Source organism: Oncorhynchus mykiss, chromosome 21, assembly GCF_013265735.2.
Source record: "Oncorhynchus mykiss isolate Arlee chromosome 21, USDA_OmykA_1.1, whole genome shotgun sequence".
In the NCBI taxonomy this organism is placed as follows: Eukaryota; Metazoa; Chordata; class Actinopteri; order Salmoniformes; family Salmonidae; genus Oncorhynchus; species Oncorhynchus mykiss.
The window spans coordinates 18129859-18156904 of record NC_048585.1 but is presented as its reverse complement, the minus strand read 5'-3'; the positions used below and the strand labels follow the sequence as shown (position 1 = coordinate 18156904).

General features: G+C 43.9%; 2 protein-coding genes across 3 annotated transcripts in view; one reads left to right on the top strand and one right to left on the bottom strand.

Annotated features, from left to right (window-relative positions):
- The window catches only part of LOC110499878 (proline-rich transmembrane protein 4), a 58609-nt gene extending 46237 nt beyond the window's left edge, over window positions 1-12372 (bottom strand). The window contains exon 1 of the mRNA XM_036957138.1: window positions 12203-12372. The gene's annotated coding sequence lies outside the window, so the exon portion shown is untranslated. The remainder of the gene's footprint in view (window positions 1-12202) is intronic.
- A 10181-nt stretch (window positions 12373-22553) lies between these two features.
- On the top strand, window positions 22554-26806 carry LOC110499880. Of its 2 annotated transcripts, none has more exons than XM_036957136.1 (3): window positions 22554-23056; window positions 23955-24619; window positions 26030-26806. In XM_036957136.1, the coding sequence occupies exons 1-3, from the start codon at window positions 23031-23033 to the stop codon at window positions 26389-26391; spliced, it is 1053 nt and encodes a 350-aa protein (XP_036813031.1). In that variant the 5' UTR covers window positions 22554-23030; the 3' UTR covers window positions 26392-26806. The 2 variants fall into 2 exon arrangements, with proteins under 2 accessions (XP_036813031.1, XP_036813032.1); XM_036957137.1 differs by having other exon boundaries at window positions 22560-23131.
- The last annotated feature ends 240 nt before the right edge of the window (window positions 26807-27046 follow it).

Sequence of the window (27046 nt, the reverse complement as noted above, 5' to 3'; positions counted from 1 at the left end):
GGTCAGTATTTATGTGAGGAAGTTGTGTGTCATTCATATGTATACTTGGTAAGAGTCTTGGGACAACCAAACATGAAATATACTTCTGACCAATCACAAAAGAGACTTTCCAGATGTCATGTATTTTCTCAGCCCTTTAGTTAGCGCTAACTTTTACATAATGTGTGTGTGTGTGTGTGTGTGTGTGTGTGTGTGTGTGGGGGTGGGGGGGGTGGGGTCCGTCCTCTGTATAGAAATGGAAGGGGAACTATTTTCTTGGAGGGGAGGAACGGGTGGTTCAAAGTCTCTGTCCAGTTGCCTCAGTGAAGAGATTGGAGCACCGATGGAATTTTCCATTGAGAACAACCTGTGTGCTTTAGTTGTGTTTGAACCCACCTCCCTCCAACTCTCTTTCATTCCCCGTTTGATTTGTTCTTTAAAACGGGGAGAAACCCTCTGCTTAAGTGAGAGTGTGTTTCCTGTAGTGAGAGAACAACATCAGTATTCAAGACAATCAGCCATTTACTCTCTCCTGATCTTCATCAAGCTCTTTCCTTCTTTCCCTGCAAATATATTCCTCTGCTTTTTCATCTCTCACCCCGTTTTCAGTACCTCCCCCTCTATCTCCTTCACTCCTTTACACCTCTCCATTTATTATCCCATACATCTCTCTCTGTCACTCTGTCCTATGCTACATCTCTCTCTGTTACTCTGTCCCATGCTACATCTCTCTCTGTTACTCTGTCCTATGCTACATCTCTCTCTCTGTTACTCTGTCCTATGCTACATCTCTCTCTGTTACTCTGTCCTATGCTACATCTCTCTCTCTGTTACTCTGTCCTATGCTACATCTCTCTCTGTCACTCTGTCCCATGCTACATCTCTCTCTGTTACTCTGTCCTATGCTACATCTCTCTATCTCTCTATTACTCTGTCCTATGCTACATCTCTCTCTGTTACTCTGTCCCATGCTACATATCTCTCTGTTACTCTGTCCTATGCTACATCTCTCTATCTCTCTATTACTCTGTCCTATGCTACATCTCTCTCTCTCTGTTACTCTGTCCTATGCTACATCTCTCTTTCTGTTTCTCTTTCCTATGCTACATCTCTCTCTCTCTCTGTTATTCTGTCCTATGCTACATCTCTCTCTCTTTCTGCTACTCTGTCCTATGCTACATCTCTCTCTGTTACTCTGTCCTATGCTACATCTCTCTCTGTTACTCTGTCCTATGCTACATCTCTCTTTCTGTTACTCTGTCCTATGCTACATCTCTCTTTCTGTTACTCTGTCCTATGCTACATCTCTCTCTCTCTCTGGTATTCTGTCCTATGCTACATCTCTCTCTATTTCTGCTACTCTGTCCTATGCTACATCTCTCTATCTCTGCTACTCTGTCCTATGCTACATCTCTCTCTGTTACTCTGTCCTATGCTACATCTCTCTCTGTTACTCTGTCCTATGCTACATCTCTCTTTCTGTTACTCTGTCCTATGCTACATCTCTCTTTCTGTTACTCTGTCCTATGCTATATCTCTCTCTCTCTCTGGTATTCTGTCCTATGCTACATCTCTCTCTCTTTCTGCTACTCTGTCCTATGCTACATCTCTCTATCTCTGTTACTCTGTCCTATGCTACATCTCTCTCTCTCTCTGTTACTCTGTCCCATGCTACATCTCTCTCTCTCTCTGCTACTCTGTCCCATGCTACATCTCTCTCTCTCTGTTACTCTGTCCTATGCTACATCTCTCTCTCTCTGCTACTCTGTCCTATGCTACATCTCTTTCTCTCTCTGTTACGCTGTCCTATGCTACATCTCTCTCTCTCTGTTACTCTGTCCCATGCTACATCTCTCTCTCTCTCTCTCTCTTTCTCTCTCTGTTACTCTGTCCCATGCTACATCTCTCTCTCTCTGTTACTCTGTCCCATGCTACATCTCGCTCTCTCTGTTACTCTGTCCTATGCTACATCTCTCTCTCTCTGTTACTCTGTCCCATGCTACATCTATCTCTCTGTTACTCTGTCCTATGCTACATCTCTCTCTCTCTCTGTTACTCTGTCCCATGCTACATCTCTCTCTGTTACTCTGTCCTATGCTACATCTCTCTCTGTTACTCTGTCATATGCTATATCTCTCTCTGTTACTCTGTCCTATGCTACATCTCTCTCTCTCTGTTACTCTGTCCTATGCTACATCTCTCTGTTACTCTGTCCTATGCTACATCTCTCTCTCTATCTCTGTTACTCTGTCCTATGCTACATCTCTCTCTCTCTCTGCTACTCTGTCCTATGCTACATCTCTCTCTCTCTGTTACTCTGTCCCATGCTACATCTCTCTCTCTCTGTTACTCTGTCCTATGCTACATCTCTCTCTCTGCTACTCTGTCCTATGCTACACCTCTTTCTCTCTCTGTTACTCTGTCCCATGCTACATCTCTCTCTCTGTTACTCTGTCCGATGCTACATCTCTCTGTTACTCTGTCCCATGCTACATCTTTCTCTCTCTGTTACTCTGTCCTATGCTACATCTCTCTCCGTAACTCTGTCCTGTGCTAAATCTCTCTCTGTTACTCTGTCCCATGCTACATCTCGCTGTTACTCTGTCCTATGCTACATCTCTCTCCGTAACTCTGTCCTATGCAACATCTCCCTCTCTCTCTCTGTTACTCTGTCCTATGCTATATCTCTCTCTGTTACTCTGTCCCATGCTACATCTCTCTCTCTCTCTCTGTTACTCTGTCCCATGCTACATCTCTCTCTGCTACTCTGTCCTGTGCTACATCTTTCGTGCTCTCTGTCACTCTGTCCTATGCTACATCTCTCTCTCTCTCTCTCCTACTCTGTCCTATGCTACATCTCTCTCTCTCTCTGTTACTCTGTCCCATGCTACATCTCTCTCTGCTACTCTGTCCTATGCTATATCTCTCTCATTGTTACTCTGTCCCATGCTACATCTCTCTCTTTGAAGTATAGCTCATAACACAAACAGATCAATCACCTTTTAATAGCACTATCCTAGGCCTGATCTCTCTGCAGGACATTCAGGGACTTGACCCATTCTCTGTGCCCCATGTAGTGTTGACCTTAGTGGGCCTCACTACCTCTCTGAGCCTTCCTGGGGGTAGTTGGCTGCATTCTGAAGAATGAGTTGTGGTGCTGAGGGGCACACTCAGAAACATACAACTGCCCACACATTACTGCCTTCTATCAGGACTCTGAGTGTACATGCTTGAAATACATTTCCATTGAGGAATGGTTGTACTTAGAGACCCACCCACGTCCACCCACATCATAGTCATGAGTGTGTGTAACACACACACACACACACACACCAAAGCCCCCAAGACGTTAAAACCTTTCGCCAGAGTTGGTTAATTCTTGGTGTGTTACAGAAAGACAAATAAACGGTACTTAATGCCGTCTTTGTAGAACACTGAGATATTTGTTGTGACATTCTGTTCTTCAGAAGAAACACGTTGCCTTTTTAGTTCCACGCTAAACCATTCGCTAAACCATTCGCTAAACCATTCGCTAAACCATTCGCTAAACCATTCGCTAAACCATTCCAATTAGCTATTAACCTTGAAAAAACTATGCCTCTGCCCTGATCGGGTTTCTGTTCAATTTGACACATATTGATCAATTATTTACACAAGGGGGATTATGCATCATTTCATTTGGCTAACATTCTCAAATTTCACTTCCTCACTATCAATTACACAGGCATGCCAGCTTCCTGTTTCAGTCAGAAGATTACCTGACTAATTAGTGTCTATGCCTTTCATAGAGAGCAGAGTTAAATATACCCCCCCTTCACCCACATGGTGAATCCCTAATAAGCTTATATAGGTAGATAGACAGCCCATTTTCAGATAACAGGGGGTTGGAGTTCTCAGTTACTCTCACACATAATCATTAGGTTATTCTATGATTTTATCTACATGTGTACCATCCTGCCATGTGGAAATTGTGTATGTCTCACAACTGTCAACTGCATAACGCTTAAAACACAGGATATCAAGATTTGAATTTTTGTTTGCCTCCGTTTAGTCCTCTGTGAGCAATCAACTCAGTTTTAGTGCGCTTGTGGTCAGTTGTAAAAATGAAATATGTCTGTCTGTTAGGGAGCCCTCTGTCTTTCCTGACATGCAGCAGAACAAGTGGAAAGAGAGAATGAGAGATAGTAATAAGATAAACATGTCTGTGGGGACATTTACAAGCCTTCTCTTTCTTCACTGGTGTTTTGTTCCACTGCACCTGACAAAGACAGGTCCTGTCCCACTGCACTGTGCTCAATGGAGCAGAAAGAGAGAGTGAGAGAAGGAGAGAGAGGGTTGGAAGTCATGTCACGACGGGGATATAGATGGAGATAGAGAGAAGGAGAAAGAGGGTTGGAAGTCACGTCACGACGGGGATATAGATGGAGAGAGAGAAGGAGAGAGAGGGTTGGAAGTCATGTCACGACGGGGATATAGATGGAGAGAGAGAGAAGGAGAAAGAGGGTTGGAAGTCATGTCACGACGGGGATATAGATGGAGAGAGAGGGTTGGAAGTCATGTCACGACGGGGATATAGATGGAGAGAGAGAGAAGGAGAGAGAGGGTTGGAAATCACATCACGACAGGGATATAGATGGAGAGAGAGAAGGAGAAAGAGGGTTGGAAGTCACGTCACGACGGGGATATAGATGGAGAGAGAGAAGGAGAGAGAGGGTTGGAAGTCACATCACGACGGGGATATACAGTGCCTTGCGAAAGTATTCGGCCCCCTTGAACTTTGCGACCTTTTGCCACATTTCAGGCTTCAAACATAAAGATATAAAACTGTATTTTTTTGTGAAGAATCAACAACAAGTGGGACACAATCATGAAGTGGAACGACATTTATTGGATATTTCAAACTTTTCTAACAAATCAAAAACTGAAAAATTGGGCGTGCAAAATTATTCAGCCCCCTTAAGTTAATACTTTGTAGCGCCACCTTTTGCTGCGATTACAGCTGTAAGTCGCTTGGGGTATGTCTCTATCAGTTTTGCACATCGAGAGACTGACATTTTTTCCCATTCCTCCTTGCAAAACAGCTCGAGCTCAGTGAGGTTGGATGGAGAGCATTTGTGAACAGCAGTTTTCAGTTCTTTCCACAGATTCTCGATTGGATTCAGGTCTGGACTTTGACTTGGCCATTCTAACACCTGGATATGTTTATTTTTGAACCATTCCATTGTAGATTTTGCTTTATGTTTTGGATCATTGACTCGTTGGAAGACAAATCTCCGTCCCAGTCTCAGGTCTTTTGCAGACTCCATCAGGTTTTCTTCCAGAATGGTCCTGTATTTGGCTCCATCCATCTTCCCATCAATTTTAACCATCTTCCCTGTCCCTGCTGAAGAAAAGCAGGCCCAAACCATGATGCTGCCACCACCATGTTTGACAGTGGGGATGGTGTGTTCAGCTGTGTTGCTTTTACGCCAAACATAACGTTTTGCATTGTTGCCAAAAAGTTCAATTTTGGTTTCATCTGACCAGAGCACCTTCTTCCACATGTTTGGTGTGTCTCCCAGGTGGCTTGTGGCAAACTTTAAACAACACTTTTTATGGATATCTTTAAGAAATGGCTTTCTTCTTGCCACTCTTCCATAAAGGCCAGATTTGTGCAATATACGACTGATTGTTGTCCTATGGACAGAGTCTCCCACCTCAGCTGTAGATCTCTGCAGTTCATCCAGAGTGATCATGGGCCTCTTGGCTGCATCTCTGATCAGTCTTCTCCTTGTATGAGCTGAAAGTTTAGAGGGACGGCCAGGTCTTGGTAGATTTGCAGTGGTCTGATACTCCTTCCATTTCAATATTATCGATTGCACAGTGCTCCTTGGGATGTTTAAAGCTTGGGAAATCTTTTTGTATCCAAATCCAGCTTTAAACTTCTTCACAACAGTATCTCGGACCTGCCTGGTGTGTTCCTTGTTCTTTATGATGCTCTCTGCGCTTTTAACGGACCTCTGAGACTATCACAGTGCAGGTGCATTTATACGGAGACTTGATTACACACAGGTGGATTGTATTTATCATCATTAGTCATTTAGGTCAACATTGGATCATTCAGAGATCCTCACTGAACATCTGGAGAGAGTTTGCTGCACTGAAAGTAAAGGGGCTGAATAATTTTGCACGCCCAATTTTTCAGTTTTTGCTTTGTTAAAAAAGTTTGAAATATCCAATAAATGTCGTTCCACTTCATGATTGTGTCCCACTTGTTGTTGATTCTTCACAAAAAAATACAGTTTTATATCTTTATGTTTGAAGCCTGAAATGTGGCAAAAGGTCGCAAAGTTCAAGGGGGCCGAATACTTTCGCAAGGCACTGTATATAGAGAGAGACAGACAGACATGTTGCATTCTGACTTCATGGCAGTCCACTAACTCCTTTCTATTCTCTCTAATGCTTCACTCAGTTTATTGCTAAATCTCTCCTTTTGTGTGTGTGTGTGTGTGTGTGCGTGTGTGTGTGTGTGTATGTGGTGTGCACTTCCATACGTGTGCGTGTACCCTCACCCACTCTCTTAACCACCACCCATCACCATGCCAATCACATCACATCCTCAAACACACTATTTCCCCATGAGGATTATCAGCATTATTCTGTCATTATCCTTTCTGTCATTTACATTCATCTCCAGGACAACGGCTTTAGTGGTCTGCTGTGTGACCGCTGTGGTACTGAGAGGATAGAGATGGATATCTGATTGGAGACCGGTCCTTCAACAGCCTTTTAACATTTTACACTAATGAAGTGATTTTAAATTAAGAATGTTGGTTAGGTTTATGATAGAGGGAGAGAGAGAGGGAGAGCAAAGGCTATGGAAAGGTAGAGCTAGCAAGAGAGCGCAGAGGATGAAGGGAGAGAGGGCTGGAGCGAGAGAGAGAAAGAGGGAGGGAAGAAGGCGGAAGGGTGTGCAGTGAATTAGAGGTGTGGACTCTTGTCCTCCCTGAGAGATTTAAATGGATTTCTGCTGGATTTGAGAGGATTCGCAAATGGAGATGACTTGATTCTGGGCGATGCCACTTATGTTTAACAGGTTGACCATAGTCTCACGAAGGCACAGGGATTGATGTTTCACACTCCTCGGCAATGGACTGATTTTCGTGCACGTCTCAGATTTGCTAAAGTGTGTGTGTGTTTGTACAGTGCCTTCAGAAATAATTCAGCGTGAGCGAGCGAGTTGGAGAGTGAGGAGGGCTATATTAACAAAGCCCTGACACCCCAGTCTCATCCTATCTAGCTCACTTCACTGGCCTTGGGTCTGGACAGGAATGTCAATAAAACAGACTGAATCAAACTGGCCACGTCATCTTTAGCGAGTACAGATTTATTCAGTCATGTAGGTGGGCGACACTTCATTTGAAGGTAGAAACATTATTATCTGAAAGTATACTTTATGGGCCAGTTTCCCAGACACAGATTAAGACTGGTCTTGGACTAAAAAGTGCTTTCCATGGAGAATCTCCATTGCGAATCCTTTTTGATCCCAGACTAGGCTTGATCTGTGTCTGGGGAAGCTTCACTATGGGTAATACTCCTGGTTTCATTCCGGGCGATTGTTGAGAAATAATGAGACATTATTATCCATCATTTAATCCTACATTTGACTGAATATTACGATTTGTCCTCAGTATTTCACAGTACAGTATCTGTCTAATATGTGCATACTAGTACACTTGATTTATTGTTTAAGTATTTCCTAATGATCAAATATATTATTCTAAAAGCTACACTATTTCTAAAAAAAACATTTCACGTTTGACCTGATCAGTTACATCAATGAGTGTATCCAAGTATGAAATGGCTTCTTCAGGACCATGTTTTACAATGTTACTCAGATAATGATCTAGACGTAAAACAAGGGGGTCCATACTAAAGTCTGGCAGGTCTGATGTTGTTGATGTAAAACATGGGGGTCCATACTAAAGTCTGGCAGGTCGGATGTTGTTGATGTAAAACATGGGGGTCCATACTAAAGTCTGGCAGGTCTGATGTTGTTGATGTAAAACATGGGGGTCCATACTAAAGTCTGGCAGCCCGGATGTTGTTGATGTAAAACATGGGGGTCCATACTAAAGGCTGGCAGGTCGGATGTTGTTGATGTAAAACATGGGGGTCCATACTAAAGTCTGGCAGGTCGGATGTTGTTGATGTAAAACATGGGGGTCCATACTAAAGTCTGGCAGGTCTGATGTTGTTGATGTAAAACATGGGGGTCCATACTAAAGGCTGGCAGGTCGGATGTTGTTGATGTGAAACATGGGGGTCCATACTAAAGTCTGGCAGGTCGGATGTTGTTGATGTAAAACATGGGGGTCCATACTAAAGTCTGGCAGGTCAGATGTTGTTGATGTAAAACAAGGGGGTCCATACTAAAGTCTGGCAGGTCTGATGTTGTTGATGTAAAACATGGGGGTCCATACTAAAGTCTGGCAGGTTGGTTGTTGTTGATGTAAAACATGGGGGTCCATACTAAAGTCTGGCAGGTCGGATGTTGTTGATGTAAAACATGGGGGTCCATACTAAAGTCTGGCAGGTCAGATGTTGTTGATGTAAAACAAGGGGGTCCATACTAAAGTCTGGCAGGTCTGATGTTGTTGATGTAAAACAAGGGGGTCCATACTAAAGTCTGGCAGGTCGGATGTTGTTGATGTAAAACAAGGGGGTCCATACTAAAGTCTGGCAGGTCTGATGTTGTTGATGTAAAACAAGGGGGTCCATACTAAAGTCTGGCAGGTCGGATGTTGTTGATGTAAAACAAGGGGGTCCATACTAAAGTCTGGCAGCCCGGATGTTGTTGATGTAAAACATGGGGGACCATACTAAAGTGTGGCAGGTCGGATGTTGTTGATGTAAAACATGGGGGTCCATACTAAAGTCTGGCAGGTCTGATGTTGTTGATGTAAAACATGGGGGTCCATACTAAAGTCTGGCAGCCCGGATGTTGTTGATGTAAAACATGGGGGTCCATACTAAAGGCTGGCAGGTCGGATGTTGTTGATGTAAAACATGGGGGTCCATACTAAAGTCTGGCAGGTCGGATGTTGTTGATGTAAAACATGGGGGTCCATACTAAAGTCTGGCAGGTCTGATGTTGTTGATGTAAAACATGGGGGTCCATACTAAAGGCTGGCAGGTCGGATGTTGTTGATGTAAAACATGGGGGTCCATACTAAAGTCTGGCAGGTCGGATGTTGTTGATGTAAAACATGGGGGTCCATACTAAAGTCTGGCAGGTCAGATGTTGTTGATGTAAAACAAGGGGGTCCATACTAAAGTCTGGCAGGTCTGATGTTGTTGATGTAAAACATGGGGGTCCATACTAAAGTCTGGCAGGTTGGTTGTTGTTGATGTAAAACATGGGGGTCCATACTAAAGTCTGGCAGGTCGGATGTTGTTGATGTAAAACATGGGGGTCCATACTAAAGTCTGGCAGGTCTGATGTTGTTGATGTAAAACAAGGGGGTCCATACTAAAGTCTGGCAGGTCGGATGTTGTTGATGTAAAACAAGGGGGTCCATACTAAAGTCTGGCAGGTCTGATGTTGTTGATGTAAAACAAGGGGGTCCATACTAAAGTCTGGCAGGTCGGATGTTGTTGATGTAAAACAAGGGGGTCCATACTAAAGTCTGGCAGCCCGGATGTTGTTGATGTAAAACATGGGGGACCATACTAAAGTGTGGCAGGTCGGATGTTGTTGATGTAAAACATGGGGGTCCATACTAAAGTCTGGCAGGTCGGTTGTTGTTGATGTAAAACAAGGGGGTCCATACTAAAGTCTGGCAGGTCGGATGTTGTTGATGTAAAACAAGGGGGTCCATACTAAAGTCTGGCAGCCGGATGTTGTTGATGTAAAACATGGGGGTCCATACTAAAGTCTGGCAGGTCGGATGTTGTTGATGTAAAACATGGGGGTCCATACTAAAGTCTGGCAGCCCGGATGTTGTTGATGTAAAACATGGGGGTCCATACTAAAGTCTGGCAGGTCAGATGTTGTTGATGTAAAACAAGGGGGTCCATACTAAAGTCTGGCAGCCCGGATGTTGTTGATGTAAAACAAGGGGGTCCATACTAAAGTCTGACAGGTCGGATGTTGTTGATGTAAAACATGGGGGTCCATACTAAAGTCTGGCAGCCCGGATGTTGTTGATGTAAAACAAGGGGGTCCATACTAAAGTCTGACAGGTCGGATGTTGTTGATGTAAAACATGGGGGTCCATACTAAAGTCTGGCAGGTCGGATGTTGTTGATGTAAAACAAGGGGGTCCATACTAAAGTCTGGCAGGTCGGTTGTTGTTGATGTAAAACAAGGGGGTCCATACTAAAGTCTGGCAGGTCGGTTGTTGTTGATGTAAAACATGGGGGTCCATACTAAAGTCTGGCAGGTCGGATGTTGTTGACTCAGAGTGAGGATCTACAACCATCTAATTTTCCACATCACTGCTTGTCTTTCTGAAACCAAGCTAGCCAAGGTTTGGCTGTCCTTTTAGGAAAACACCTGGTGTTGTACGTATGTCATTGAAGCTTGAATGCTTCATAGTCCAAATTGAGGTCATTTCATTCCAACTTCAAATCCAATCCATGAGTCGGATAAAATCTTAATTGAAAATAATGGTAAACTCTCTTATTTCTACAGAGTCAGTTGAATTGTGTTGAGATGGAGTTGACCCCAGCCTGCAGATGCAATATGTCGGAGAATGGATTTGACATTGCCGGGCAGTCACGGTCAATAGTCCCCAGTGGTTATTGACTGTGACCACTCCTGTGTCCTGGTTTACCTACTGGTCAGAACAGCAGCCAACCACCAGGCTAGGATCCAACAGGTCTGAATCACGACTGACCAGGTCCAGAGGAGTCACAGTCATGGCAGCTAGAGGAGCCAACACCCAACCATTTCCTATTATATCCAGTGGTACTTCAATCTGATCAGGTGTCGCACTTAAATGAACAACTAAACATCTTGCCATCTGTGGTCTATCAAATGTAACTAGGTTCATCTCGGATCATGACTGAAATCTGCTCGATTAACATTAGTATCTAAGTAAGAACAGAACCCGTTTTATACTCCCCAAAGAGTTATATTACATCTCAGGTATTCACCTAATCTGAATACCGTTCCCCCATGACGTATTCAACCATTCAACCTGCTTGATCATAGATCCTATGTTCATCCAGCCTTTCTCTGGTATCCATTTCCCCACTGCCCTTACTACTGACAGAGTGAACAATAAGCCTACCTGCCTGTGAATACCTAGTTATTAGAACATCACACCAACGTTAGTTTTAGCCTTTGAGTCAATGAATGTGACGAACCTGCCTATGACAAGCGTCACCCACTCAGACACCAGCGTTCCACTGACTAGCTTTGCCATGGTGACGACCGTAGCAAAAGACGTCTTGCTAATCCTGTGATGTGAGGGTCTTAGTGGTCTGCTATGCTGCTTTTACCAGAGTGCTGCTACCGCTGATCCTACTGGTACATATGTGCTTCACACTAACCCACACAGGGGACATATGCACACAGCTACACTCGCACAAAAACACACGCAAACACACAAATGCTTGCCACGGCAACCCCTGCTTCAGTTCAAACACCCTACACGCATGCACGCACATACACACACACACACACACACACACACACACATACACACACACACACACACACACACACACACACACACACACACACACACACACACACACACACACACACACACACACACACACACACACACACACACACACACACTGCTGACCATGGCTGTGCTGCAGAATTAGCCCAGAATGATTCCTTCCCTCCGCTCCTCCTGATGCTAGTCAAACAGCCTCAGCTGCTGCCTCCGTGTGTGTGTGTTTATGTATGCCTGGGATTGCTTGTCTACACAGGTGTGTGTGTGTGTCTACCTATAAAGGCTGTAATAGAAGAGTGTGTGTCGTGTCATCTGGAGATATTGAGCAGCTGAATCCACACCCTCAAATGTGAGCTTGTAGAAATTGTGTTTTTCTGTAAGAGTGAGTCTACCTATAAAGGCTGTAGAGGAAGAGTGTGTCGTCTCGGTGACAGTGTGTGTGTCATTCTCTAACAGCTCTTTACCTTTTTTCTCTATACATGAGGATCATAAACTACACACACACGCACGCACACCATCGAAAGTGTTCAGAATAAAAGAGAGCCACTCACCCAACCACAAGTGAAAGGGAAGAGGTTGTGAATCCACTAAATCCAGCAGGGAGCTGCAGCAGAGAACCGTCTCCCTGTGTGTGTGAATGTGTGTGAAATTGTGTTCCAGGCACTCACTCTCTCACTCTCTCCCTCCCTCCTATTCTCTCTCTCTCTTATATTCTCTCTCACTCTCCCTCTCGTACTCATGTTGGCTCCCCCTCTCTAATTCTCTCTCTTCTTGCTCACTCTCCTCTCTGTCAGCCTCTCTTCTCCCTCCCGTCTCTCTTTCTGCCCCTAACCCCCTGCATAAGTAGTCCAGTGTGAAGCTCTGTGACAATGCCTGTGGCCACACCTCACTGAGCAAATTGTTCATTAGGAGAGTCTCTCTACAGTGTGGACACTGGCCACTAGATAGTTAGACAGGCAAGAATGTCTAGTACACTCAATCCCACACACTTACAAGTACACAACAGACACAAATGTATTAGCAAGCTAATGTACATGCACACACACTTTGACAGTGTACTCTATTGAACATAATCAAGCATGCATGCACACACACACACACACACACACGTTATGTTCTTCTATCTTCTATCCTCGTGGGGACCTAAAATCCTATTTTCCCTAACCCTTACCATAACCTTAACCCTAACCTTAACCTGTAACCCAAACCCTAAACCTAACTCCTAACCTTAATTGTAAACTTAACTTAAACTTAAACTTAACCCCTAAGCTTAAAATAGCCTTTGTCCTCATGGAGACATGGGAAATGTCCCCACGAGGGAGAATGTTTTACTTGTTTTACTATCCTTGCAGGTACTTTTGGTCTGCTATCCAGTTGCAAACACACACACACACACACACACCACGCTAAACCCTCACATTATGTCATGCCTCCAGGTCTGTGAAGTTCACCTTTGACATGATTCAGAAAGGTCCATATCTCAAACTCTGGCCGCCTTATCTTTGATGCCAGTCTGAGATCTAAGATGTCCAATCAGAAATGTCATTGTAAAGTCCAACATTCCCCAGATGATTGTTCCTGTCCCGTCTGTAGATCCTCAGGAATTGACTAAATATAGAAACAATCAGAGGTTCCCAGCCCAAGGAAACATAATTTCCTGAACAGCCAGGTCTCCTCCACGCTGAATTCCTTCCTGGTTTGGACCCTTTGGACATATTATGGTCTCAATAACGGATTTGACCTTGAGCCACCTTTCTATTCTTACCATTTGACCTTTGTCCATTCCATTCCAGTTATGGTAGCAGCTTAGAGGTCTCCTAAAAAATGGCTATGCTGATTTGTATTGTTGAATAATACCCCTTGAAGTTGAATAGTACAACACATTAATTGTGTTCACTGGTTCAGGCTAATCTGCTGTGCCATACAAAACATTACAGGTAATTGTTCAACATCAACTGTTTCAGCTTTTATTAGCTAGTTCTAGTCGCTACTGTTGAACAGTTTGATTGAACTATCCAGAATGTTAACGTTAGCTAACGTTCCACAGACCTGTGCCTTGTTGAACGCACTACTGATGAACATCAAATTAATTGAGCATTCCAAATGGTACATCCAACATGGCCGACCAGCCCACCCACCACTGGATGTCTGTGAGGGTGCGGACATCTTTGATGTAGCTGTCTATTGAGGTATGAGCTCTCGTGTCTAGGTTTAACTGTGACCTGTATGCTCTAGTCGGCTGGCCCTCGCTACATATTCGTGGCCAGATCCACTGGCTCCAGGTCATCTATAAGGTTATGCTAGGTAAAGCTCTGCCTTATCTCTGCTCTCTGGTCACGATAACAACACCCACCCGTAGCACGTGCTCCAGCAGGTATATCTCACTGGTCATCCCCAAAGCCAACACCCCCTTTGGCCTCCTTTCCTTCCAGTTCTCTGCTGCCAGTGACTGGAACGAATTGCAAAAATCGCTGAAGCTGGAAACTTATATTTCCCTCACTAACTTTAAACATCAGCTAACCGATCGCTGCAGCTGTACATAGTCCATCTGTAAATAGCCCATCTATCTACCTCATCCCCATATTCTTTTTATTTACTTTTCTGCTCTTTTCCACACCAGTATCTCTACTTGCACATCATCATCTGCTCATTTAACACTTCAGTGTTAATCTGCTAAATTGTAATTACTTCGCTACTGTGGCCTATTTATTGCCTTACCTCCTCTCGCCACTTGCACACACTGTATATAGACTTTATTTTTTCCTATTGTGTTATTGACTGTAAGCTTGTTTATTCCATGTGTAACTCTGTGTTGATGTTTGTGTCGTCACTGCTTTCCTTTATCTTGGCCAGGTCGCAGTTGTAAATGAGAACTTGTTCTCAACTAGCTTACCTGGTTAAGTAAAGGTGGGAGAAAACAGAAATCCAACCTGGCTACAGCTCCATCTCTTCATTAATTCATATCTACTATTCGTAACAACATAATACGAGTCTGCCTCCCCCAAACTCTCCTTTCTGATAGTGCCGTAATACAAATCCTAAGTAGTACAAGCAGCTTCAAAGGGGCTTGATTTTAAACATCACACCGCTGTTATGTAGACCTCCTGTGCAGAGCATGTTAATGGTAACCAGGGGCTCAGCAATGGGCTCCCAGCCCAGCCTGCGGTCCCTGGTGAGGTGAAAATGTAATATTTCCCATGAGGCCGTAGTAGTCTGCGTTGGAAGTTTCAGCTTCTGTCTAGAGCGATCTAGTCAAACAAGCATTGATCTGCCTGTGTGTGTGTGTGTGTGTGTGTTTAAATGCCAGTGTTTAGGCCTTCACCATGGCTCTAACAACGATCATAATCCAACCCCAACACACATCTACAGTATGTACAGTATGAAGATGTATTGAACAGTTGACCAAGGCACTGACTTTCTGAAGACAACAACATAACCCATTGACACACAGTAACCTTTGCTGAGATATGGAAGACCCCTTTGGCCTATGGTATGTTCATGTGATTGGTATCTGATGGAGTTGTTGTGCGTGCCGGGGTGATTCTACTGCCCGACAATGACTGGCGTCTTTAGGACACGAGGAGGTAGACAGACGTTTTCCCCAGAGAATAGGCAGTGTGTGTGTGTGTGTGTGTGTGTGTGTGTGTGTGTGTGTGTGTGTGTGTGTGTGTGTGTGTGTGTGTGTGTGTGTGTGTGTTCACTCTCTCTCCGACCCGTCCCTAGGCTCCTTGCATCCGGACAGTATAAAACAATGGAAGCCTGTGAGGTTCATAAAGTTGCTTTGTTTGAAGGAAACAATAGAGTCAAACGGTCCATATTAGCTGTGCCATCTATAGCTCCACTGCCCCTTCCTTCTGTTCCTTTTATTAGAACACAGGATAACATATGGTTTTGTCACGGAACTATTCCAGTAGTGTTTTGATGCTGTTGAAGTAGGCCTGAAGTCTGTTTTTATGTTATCTGTTGTTGTTGTCTAGAAGGGTAAGGGGTGTGTGCGTGTGTGTGTGTGCATGTGTGTGCATGTGTGTGCGTGTGTGTGCGTGTGTGTGTGTGTGCTGTTTGTGTGTGTGCTTTACACCTGCATGTCTCAATATATACGCTGGTATCTGTGGACATTGTAATGGGATTCTATTCAATATTAAAATATCCTGTGAATATTGATGCAGTTCCTTCACACACATGAATACAAACACAGTCAAATGAAAGGAGAGGGTACTTTAAGCTTCTTAAATACAGGTGTGTGTCTTCCCTACAGCAATATGTATGCATACTTTGGAAATAACATAATATTCTCTGTACATTGTGTATGTGAGTGTGTACTAGTCAACTAAAAAAGAGTTGTGGCACCACTACCACGGTCTAATACAACTGTCACAGTCTACATGGAACCTTTCATAAGGACGATCTAAGGGAGGAAAATCCAATATGTGTGTGTACTGTGTGTGTTTGTGTGTACTGTGTGTGTGTGTGGTCTCTTAAAATGCACAACAGTGTTCCAGCATATGGCTTATGTCTCATGCAAGGGCAAAGTGCATATGTATCAGTAAGATTGATTATGCAAGTAGACGCACGTGTGTGTGCGTGTGTGTGTGTGTGAGAGAGAGAGAGATGGGGAGAGAGAGATGGGGAGAGAGATAGAGATAACATACAGAGATGGGAGAGAGAAATAGAGACAACATACAGAGAGGAAGAGAGAGATAACATACAGAGATGGGAGAGAGAAATAGAGATAACATACAGAGAGGAAGAGAGAGATAACATACAGAGAAGAAGAGAGAGATGGAGAGAGAGAGAACATACAGAGAGGAAGAGAGTGATGGGAGAGAGAGAGGTAACATACAGGGAGGAAAAGAGAGATAGGGAGATAACATACAGAGAGGAAGAGAGAGATAGAGATAACATACAAGGAGGAAGAGAGAGATGGGGAGAGAGAGAGAGAACAGAGAGAGATGGGGAGAGAGATAGAGATAACATACAGAGAGGAAGAGAGAGAGAACATACAGAGAGGAAGAGAGAGAGAGAGAGAGAACATACAGGGAGGAAGAGAGAGAGATAACATACAGAGAGGAAGATAGAGATAGAGATAACATACAGGGAGGAAGAGAGAGATGGGGAGGGAGAGAGAACACAGAGAGAAAGAGAGAGATTGGGAGAGAGATAGAGATAACATGCAGAGAAGAAGAGATGGAGAGAGAGAGAGAGAGATAACATACAGAGGGGAAGAGAGAGATTGGGAGAGAGATAGAGATGACATACAGAGAGGAAGAGAGAGATGGGGAGAGATATAGAGATAACATACAGAGAGGAAGAGAGAGATGGGGAGAGAGATAGAGATAACATACAGAGAGGAAGAGAGAGAGAGAGATAACATACAGAGAGAGAGAGAGAGAGAGAGAGAGAGCACATGCAGGGAGGAAGAGAGAGATGGGGAGAGAGAGAACATTCGGGGAGGAAGAGAGATGGGGAGAGAGAGAACATACAGAGAGATTGGGAGAGAGATAGAGATAACATACAGAGAAGAAGAGAGAGATAGAGATAACATACAGAGAAGAAGAGAGAGATAGAGATAACATACAGAGAAGAAGAGAGAGATAGAGATAACATACAGAGATGGGAGAGAGAAATAGAAACAACATACAGAGAGGAAGAGAGAGATAACATACAGAGATGGGAGAGAGAAATAGAGATAACATACAAAGAGGAAGAGAGAGATAACATACAGAGAAGAAGAGAGAGATGGAGAGAGAGAGAGAACATACAGAGAGGAAGAGAGTGATGGGGAGAGAGATAGAGATAACATACAGAGAGGAAGAGAGAGAGAGATCGGAGAGAGAGAGGTAACATACAGGGAGGAAAAGAGAGATAGGGAGATAACATAGAGAGAGAGAGAGAGAGAGAGAGAGAGAGAGAGAGAGAGAGAGAGAGAGAGAGAGAGAGAGAGAGAGAGAGATTAAGGAAAGCTTTGACTATGTACAGACTCAGTGAGCATAGCCTTGTTATTGAGAAAGGCCGTCGTAGGCAGACATGGCTCTCAAGAGAAGACAGGCTATGTGCTCACTGCCCACAAAATGAGGTGGAAACTGAGCTGCACTTCCTAACCTCCTGCCCAATGTATGACCATATTAGAGAGACATACTTCCCTCAGATTACACAGATCCACAAAGAATTCGAAAACAAATCCAATTTTGAAAAACTCCCATATCTACTGGGTGAAATTCCACAGTGTGCCATCACAGCAGCAAGATTTGTGACCTGTTGCCACAAGAAAAGGGCAACCAGTGAAGAACAAACACCATTGTAAATACAACCCATATTTATGCTTATTTATTTTATCTTGTGTCCTTTAACCATTTGTACATTGTTAAAACACTGTATATATATAATATGACATTTGTAATGTCTTTATTGTTTTGGAACTTCTGTATGTGTAATGTTTACTGTTAATTTAGATTGTTTTTCACTTTATATATTCACTTTATATATTATCTACCTCACTTGCTTTGGCAATGTTAACACATGTTTCCCATGCCAATAAAGCCCTTGAATTGAATTGAGAGAGAGAGAACATACAGGGAGGAAGAGAGAGACATAACATACAGAGAGGAAGAGAGAGATGGGGAGAGAGAGAGAACATACAGATAGAAAGAGAGAGATTGGGAGAGAGATAGAGATAACATGCAGAGAAGAAGAGAGATGGAGAGAGAGAGAGATAACATACAGAGGGGAAGAGAGAGATGGGGAGAGAGATAGAGATGACATACAGAGAGGAAGAGAGAGATGGGGAGAGATATAGAGATAACATACAGAGAGGAAGAGAGAGATGGGGAGAGAGATAGAGATAACTTACAGAGAGGAAGAGAGAGAGAGAGAACATACAGAGAGGAAGAGAGAGAGAGAGAGAGAGAGAGAGAGAGAGAGAGAACATACAGGGAGGAAGAGAGAGAGAGATAACATACAGAGAGGAAGAGAGAGATAGAGATAACATACAGGGAGGAAGAGAGAGATGGGGGAGAGAGAGAACATACAGAGAGAAAGAGAGAGATTGGGAGAGAGATAGAGATAACATACAGAGGGAGAGAGAGAAAGAACTTACAGAGAGGAAGAGCGAGATGGGAGAGAGATAACATACAGAGAGGAAGAGAGAGATGGGAGATAGAGATAACATACAGAGAAGAGAGAGATGGGAGAGAGATAGAGATAACGTACCGAGAGGAAGAGAGAGAGAGAGATAACTTACAGAGAGGAAGAGAGAGATCGGAGAGAGAGAGATAACATACAGAGAGGAAGAGAGAGAGATAAAGATAACACAGGGAGGAAGCAAAACAGCTCGAGCTCAGTGAGGTTGGATGGAGAGCATTTGTGAACAGCAGTTTTCAGTTCTTTCCACAGATTCTCGATTGGATTCAGGTCTGGACTTTGACTTGGCCATTCTAACACCTGGATATTCTGCATGCAGAATTCTGTTCAAATATTCTGTGTACAACGTAAAGCACCAAATAATGCATACAGAGCAGAATTAGGCAGACTCCTCTAATTATCAAAATCCAGAAAAGAGCCGTTCAATTCTACAACCACCTAAAAGGAAGAGATTACCAAACCTTCCATAAAAAAAGCCATCATCTACAGAGAGATGAACCTGGAGAAGAGTCCCCTAAGCAAGCTGGTCCTGGGGCTCTGTTCATAAACACAAACAGACCCCACAGAGCCCCAGGACAGCAACACAATTAGACCCAAACAAATCATGAGAAAACAAAAAGATAATTACCTGACACATTGGAAAGAATTAACAAAAAACAGCAAACTGGAATGCTATTTGGCCCTAAACAGAGAGTACACAGTGGCAGAATACCTGACCACTGTGACTGACCCAAACTTAAGGAAAGTTTGACTATGTTCAGACTCAGTGAGTGTAATTTGTGAGTGTAATGTTCACTTATTTCACTTTTGTTTATTATCTATTTCACTTGCTTTGGCAATGTAAACATATGTTTCCCATGCCAATAAAGCCCTTCAATTGAAATTGAGAGAGAGAGTGAAAGGGAGAATGAAAGAGGGAAAGAAAGGGATAGAAATAGAAAGCAGGAAGCCACAGTGGAATGTCCACACCCCTCTGTGGGTGGACCCTCTAGCCAAAGAATAGACAGGGCAAATGTTCTACCTCTCCACCCCCATCCCTCTCACCCTCCCTCTCTTTCTCAACAATAGGGGCCATGGAGCAACAATGATGTCACGCCCTGGCCATAGAGAGGCTTTTATTCTCTATTTTGGTTAGGCCAGGGTGTGACTAGGGTGGGCATTCTAGTTTCTTTATTTCTATGTTTTCTATTTCTTTGTGTTTGGCCGGGTAGGTTCTCAATCAGAGGCAGCTGTCTATCGTTGTCTCTGATTGAGAATCATACTTAGGCAGCTTTTTCCCACCTGTGTTTGGTGGGTAGTTGTTTTGTGTTTGCACCAGACAGAACTGTTTTGTTTTGTTCCACTTTGTTATTTTTGTTCTAGTGTTCAGTTTGAATAAATAATCATGAACACGTACCACGCTGCACTTTGGTCCTCTTCTTCGGACGAGCGTTACAAATGCTGGGGAAAAAGTCTGGTTGACTATGCGAAAGCAACAGGAGTGGTCTGGGTTGAAGGGGAGGGGAGGGGGTTGAAGGGGACGGGGGGGCTGAGGGGAGTCCGGAGGGAGTGGCTGGGGGGGGCGTGTGTTGTTGGAGGGTGTGTGTGTGAGGTGGGGTGAAGGCATGAGGGCGGAACTTCTCGGGCAGGGCCAAGGGGGACTAAGAGGTGTTTTCTGGGACTCTGACATTTATCTGCCTGACTGCTCCTGAAAGTAATCCTGCTGAGTCCGACATAGGAAATCTCAGGCTTTCAAAAACACCAACGCCACGGAATAACAACACACACACACAGCCAAACTGACCACACACATACACACACACAGCTCCACTGGAAACAGACACACAATCCAACTGACAACACACATGGCCCTGGTGAAACCCCAATGAGTAGAGTGATAAAGCGGGATGGGGGTTTTGAGGTACATGGGACCCTCCTCAGCTAAAGCACAAAATAAACCTTTAATTAATGGTATTATGATAAGCTCATTGCATATGTTATAACCAATTTCAATATATTCTTGTAAATTATCTCCAAATGAAGTATAACAATGTAAGTCAATGGTTTTAACATAATGGAGCTAATTACATCATCATCGATTAAAGGTTAAACAGAGGGATTTTCTTTCCTTAGCAACAGTAACTAGGGGCTTGGTGTTTTTCTATGGAAATGAAGAGGTTGGGCGTGCCCAGGTAGCTATATTTAAAAAAAAACATTCTATAAGGAGTTTGAATTAATTCAGTTTCACTTGCTTTCAAAGCAACGGAAAGAGTGTTGCATTTGGACATTTGGACTACCTGTGTGCACTTCATTCTGATGTGAGTTTAGACCCCCCCCACACACACACACACACACACAGTTCAAGCTTTTGATTAAATAGGCCCAGCCATTCCCAGTTGTAGCTCAAAGGCTGCAGCCTAAATTGCTGTGGTTCTTAAAACAAGCTAAATTCTTTATGGTCCATTTTCACAGAAGTAGATGAAATAAATCCAAGGTAAAATTGGGGTTTAGCCGATGACTAAAAATAGGATTCCATTGAGAACATTGGTTCCATCTGGATTATGCCTCTAGCTTCCAACTTCTTCTGGATTATGCCTCTAGCTTCCAACTTCTTCTGGATTATGCCTCTAGCTTCCAACTTCTTCTGGATTATGCCTCTAGCTTCCAACTTCTTCTGGATTATGCCTCTAGCTTCCAACTTCTTCTGGATTATGCCTCTAGCTTCCAATTTCTTCTGGATTATGCCTCTAGCTTCCAACTTCTTCGACAGTGTATATTTAACTTGCATAAAATGAATAACGATGGATGGTGGTAGACCCGAGAACGCAATGTTAACTTTTATGCCTTTCCTTGACCCTTACCTTAACCTCACTGAAACTATACCTAACCTTAATCTAACCCTCACTCATAAAATTAAGCTTAACCCTAACCTTAAATCATTTAGATCCCAATGCCTAAACTTAGTCATTCTGCCGGTTGAATATGAACTTCCTAGTCCAGGAATAGTTGCAGCCATAGAAAGCATATCCTCTGTGATGCCTCCATTTTTCAATGTTCTTCAGTTCCACATGTGCAGGCTTTTGTTCAAACCCAGCATTAAAACAGCAGACTCAACAAAACAACTAATAATCAGTCACCTGATTCATTGAATGATGTGTGTTAGTACTGGGGCTCGGTCAAAAGCCTGCATACCTTGTGGGTCCCTAGGACCAGAACTGAACAACATCAGTTCTACCAATAATGAGACATAGGCCTTGTTTAAATCCACTAAAAATGCAGTAGCCCACCCTCCCTTCCTTGAGGTAATGATAGGATAAGTGAATGCTAAGTCTCCACTCTTCATTACTGTAGGAAAGGAGAAATCCTTTCTATATTTAAACGAGGCCTGAACTTCCACTTTGACTACAATTGACAAAGTAATGTACTTGGTGTCTGGCACCACCATGTGGCAGCACAGGGAATTGCTTTGGTATGCATCTAGAACAGAACAAGTACTTTTCTCCATGTCTGCTAATGACCAATAGAATAACACATAATGACAGCATTATGTACTGCGGTGTGTGCATACTGTCGTGTTATTATCTACTTTGACGACGGAAGGTCAAATTAGGTGAAATGACATAGGCCTACTTTTCCAGTATGACCCGTCAGCACAGATCTGCTGTCATGGCCTAAATAACATAGGATATACACCGACATTCTTGGCAGGAAGAGGAGGTCCTTTTGAAATATGTGCCTCTGTCGAACAGCCAAGCGAAAAACGGTATTTTCCTCTTGTTCAATAGTTCACTGTCCACAATGTATGAAGCCAGAACGTGCAAGAGCGGCGCGCGCCCGATGCCACTTGTGAAACTATGATAAATAGGTTATCCATTTACACTTATTTACAATGTAATGATGACAGTTCAAACAGTCCCAAAAATGCAACGGAAAGACAGGTCCGATAATATTATTTCTGTCCGTGGACCGCGACACCGTGACAACCGACCGATATCTTGACATTTAACGGCAAACGGGAATGCGCATGTAAATATGCAGTTGAGTTTTTCCGCACCCACTAAGTGAAACGAGCACGAGCAAAAACAGGACACGGAAGAGGACTGGGGTGGCGTAGAATGGAATAAACTCACGATCTTGAAAGTTGTGGTTATTTCCAACCCTATCGAGTTCGTTTATAACGGACGGTTCATGAATGCTCGAATCTATTAAAGAGGTTAATTCACAGAAAGAAGACCGTGGAGGGTGGGCAGATTTTCAACTGCTATGAGGATTCTCAAATTCTTCATGGGGTACAGTTGCAGAACTCTATGAACGCTGCCTGCTGTGTGACGTTGGCTTTGTTTGAAGAAGTTGCATGAAACTGGGTATGTTGAAATGACAGATGCTGAGCTATTTAACCATTTCATTATTTGCCTAATATAAGTTATTTGGCATGAAGTAGTAGAGCATATTAACAAAGGTCTGTTTCTGATCTAAATGGACCTGTATTTGTGTTTTTATTGAACCTTTATTTAAGACTGCTGTAAGACTGACACATATCACCACATGGACAGGCTACACCCTTGGTTGTGTTGTTGAACTGTCCTAAGCTTTAAAAGTTTGTGTGAACTTTCCAAAGTTTACAAATTCATATACTTTCTTTGCTTTAAAAAAAAGTTATAATACGGTCCAAGGCAGGGCTGTGCCTACAGACCTTTTGGGAGGCATGTGCTAAAAAAAAAGGGTCACCCCCAAAAAAGGTTCCCCACAACCGCAGTCACAGACTGGTTGAGCAATTATTACAAGAAAAGGGGAATGCAGCTGCACAGCCAACTGAGTCTGTATCTGTAGACTACTATCTACATCTAACCAAATGAGAGTCAAGCCTGATCCCCATAAGCTGGATCCCACAACCTTGCATGTATGTCTGTGTGCACATGACTATGTATGTAGGGTATACATTCATTTAATTTGAGGTATATTGGTTATGCCTCAAGTGAATTTCAGATTTTTTTGTTTTGCTCATATTTCCTGACCTGGTCCCAGATCTGTTTGTGGTTTGCCAACACCTGTCATCGTCAAGCCAAACATGACAATGAGTGACAAAGAGTTGGCATGATGGCACAGACTGACACTCAGGCAGTTTTCTCCCTCTGTAACTTAACTTCCAATCCTGCTCTAATTCTTTCCCCCTTTCCTTCACCACAGTAACTCCCACTCTGGGTCAGACATGTCTGTGATAGTGGGAGAGGGGCGGTTCATAGCCCAGAGGGTCACCAGAAGCATCACCTACTACTACACCAGCCGGACACCAGGGGGCGATACCCCTGCCCCCTCTCCTCCCATTATCTCCCCCACCTCCTCCCATCTAGACACTCCTTTTCCCTCACCCTCGTACTCCCTCTCCACCCCCTTGCTCCCAGACTTGCCCTCTCACCACAATGTTTCCTCAGTTCTCACCCCTTCCACTTTGGATGTACCAACCCTCTCTCCATCCTCGCCCTCCTCCTCCCCCCGTCCCCTCCTCCTGCTTTTCCCGTGGCTGGGCGCCCGACCGGGGGCCATGGCGAAGTACCGGGACCTCTACCTGGAACGTGGCCTGGACATCCTATCAGTGGAGAGCACTGTGTGGCACTTCCTGTGGCCTCGCTGGGGGCTGGAGTACGGGGCTGAGGTCCTGGAGGTCCTGGGAGACCCGCGTTTCAAAGGTCGCCCCCTTCTGGTCCACGCCTTCTCCATCGGCGGGTACACCTTCACCCAGCTGCTCAGCCAGATGGTCAGGGAGCCACACAAGTACCCAGGCCTGGCCCAACGGGTCGTAGGACATGTCTATGACAGCATGGTGGTCGGGTCGCTGGAGCATATGGCTAAAGGTGAGAGAGGGGAAGGAAAGGAGGTAGGATTGTCAGTTTGGATTATTACTCTGAGAAAGGAGAGGGATCTGTTGCTGAGACAGTGTGTGGGTGTGTGTATGGGTTAGTTTATGTGTGGGTGTGTGTATGGGTTAGTTTATGTGTGGGTGTGTGTATGGGTTAGTTTATGTGTGGATGTGTGTATGGGTTAGTTTATGTGTGGATGTGTGTATGGGTTAGTTTATGTGTGGGTGTGTGTATGGGTTAGTTTGTGGATGTGTGTATGGGTTAGTTTGTGGATGTGTGTATGGGTTAGTTTATGTGTGGATGTGTGTATGGGTTAGTTTATGTGTGGATGTGTGTATGGGTTAGTTTGTGGATGTGTGTATGGGTTAGTGTGTGGATGTGTGTATGGGTTAGTGTGTGGATGTGTGTATGGGTTAGTTTGTGGATGTGTGTATGGATTAGTTTGTGGATGTGTGTATGGGTTAGTTTATGTGTGGATGTGTGTATGGGTTAGTTTATGTGTGGATGTGTGTATGGGTAAGTTTATGTGTGGGTGTGTGTATGGGTTAGTTTATGTGTGGGTGTGTGTATGGGTTAGTTTATGTGTGGGTGTGTGTATGGGTTAGTGTGTGGATGTGTGTATGGGTTAGTGTGTGGATGTGTGTATGGGTTAGTGTGTGGATGTGTGTATGGGTTAGTGTGTGGATGTGTGTATGGGTTAGTTTGTGTGTGGGTGTGTGTATGGGTTAGTTTGTGTGTGGGTGTGTGTATGGGTTAGTTTGTGTGTGGGTGTGTGTATGGGTTAGTTTGTGTGTGGATGTGTGTATGGGTTAGTTTGTGGATGTGTGTATGGGTTAGTGTGTGGATGTGTGTATGGGTTAGTTTGTGTGTGGGTGTGTGTATGGGTTAGTTTGTGTGTGGGTGTGTGTATGGGTTAGTTTGTGGATGTGTGTATGGGTTAGTTTGTGGATGTGTGTATGGGTTAGTGTGTGGATGTGTGTATGGGTTAGTGTGTGGATGTCTGTATGGGTTAGTGTGTGGATGTGTGTATGGGTTAGTTTGTGTGTGGGTGTGTGTATGGGTTAGTTTGTGGATGTGTGTATGGGTTAGTGTGTGGATGTGTGTATGGGTTAGTTTGTGTGTGGATGTGTGTATGGGTTAGTTTGTGTGTGGGTGTGTGTATGGGTTAGTTTGTGGATGTGTGTATGGGTTAGTGTGTGGATGTGTGTATGGGTTAGTTTGTGTGTGGGTGTGTGAATGGGTTAGTTTGTGGATGTGTGTATGGGTTAGTGTGTGGATGTGTGTATGGGTTAGTTTGTGGATGTGTGGCAGAGAAAATCATTTGAAATGTAATTAACCTTGACTGGTAAATAAAATAACCTGTGTGTGTCTGTGTGTGTCTGTGTGTGTCTGTGTGTGCCTCAGGCCTGGGCAAGACCCTGTTCCCTCGTATCGAGCCCCTGGTGCAATACACTGCTCTGCTCTACTTCTGGCTCTTCAAGTCCCAGACGGTGTACTACTACGACAAGTCAGTCCAGGTCTTCTACAACAGCCCCGTCACCGCCCCGGCGCTCTTCTTCTTCTGCGAGAACGACGCGCTGTGCGACCCCGTCGCCATGGAGGCGATCCTCGACTTCTGGAGGAAACGGGGCGTTGCTGTGGAAACCAGGAAGTGGAAGGAGTCTGTGCACGCTGCTCATCTGCGCTGTCACCCGGAGGAGTACCTCTCAACACTGGAGACATTTTTTCACTCGCTCAACATCGCCCCCCTCAGGGCTAAGATGTAAATGGTTCATGTGCTAATCACATTGAGGGGTTTGATAATTCAATAAATCCGGCATACTCATGCTCCAAAACAAATGTTAGAACAGATGTTATAACAATATTATAACATAGTATAACATAGTGTAGTCATGTAGCATGTAAACGTTTATCCATAGAAACTTGTTTGACACAAACTCAGCAGATGGGTCACGAGGGAATCAAACCCTCAACACACTAGTTTTACTTCCCTGTTGCTATAATAACAACATATCCAATCCTAACTCCTAGCATGTGTTTTGACTGTGCTACGCATTATTATCTATTTGGACAGATATAGGATCTTAATTTGACCTGCATTGTCATAGCAAAATAATGAATGTTTAGTCCATAATGTTTCTTGATCAGTGTTCAGGCTATTAAAAGTTGGCAACATGAAAAGTGCAGTACTGTTAATATAATTGTGTTAGTGTGGGTTTTCAGTTAATTTTCTGTGAATGTATGTTAATCACGAAGCTCATCTTCATTTCCTGAAAAATTCTCAGCAACAAGAGTGATCAAATTAAGTTACTATATCTGTATGTGAGCTTACACAATATTGTCCATGACACAGTCCATACGCACCAGTTAACAGCAAGGTCACTGTGTTTATGGTGAAACACATGACAGACACAACTCACT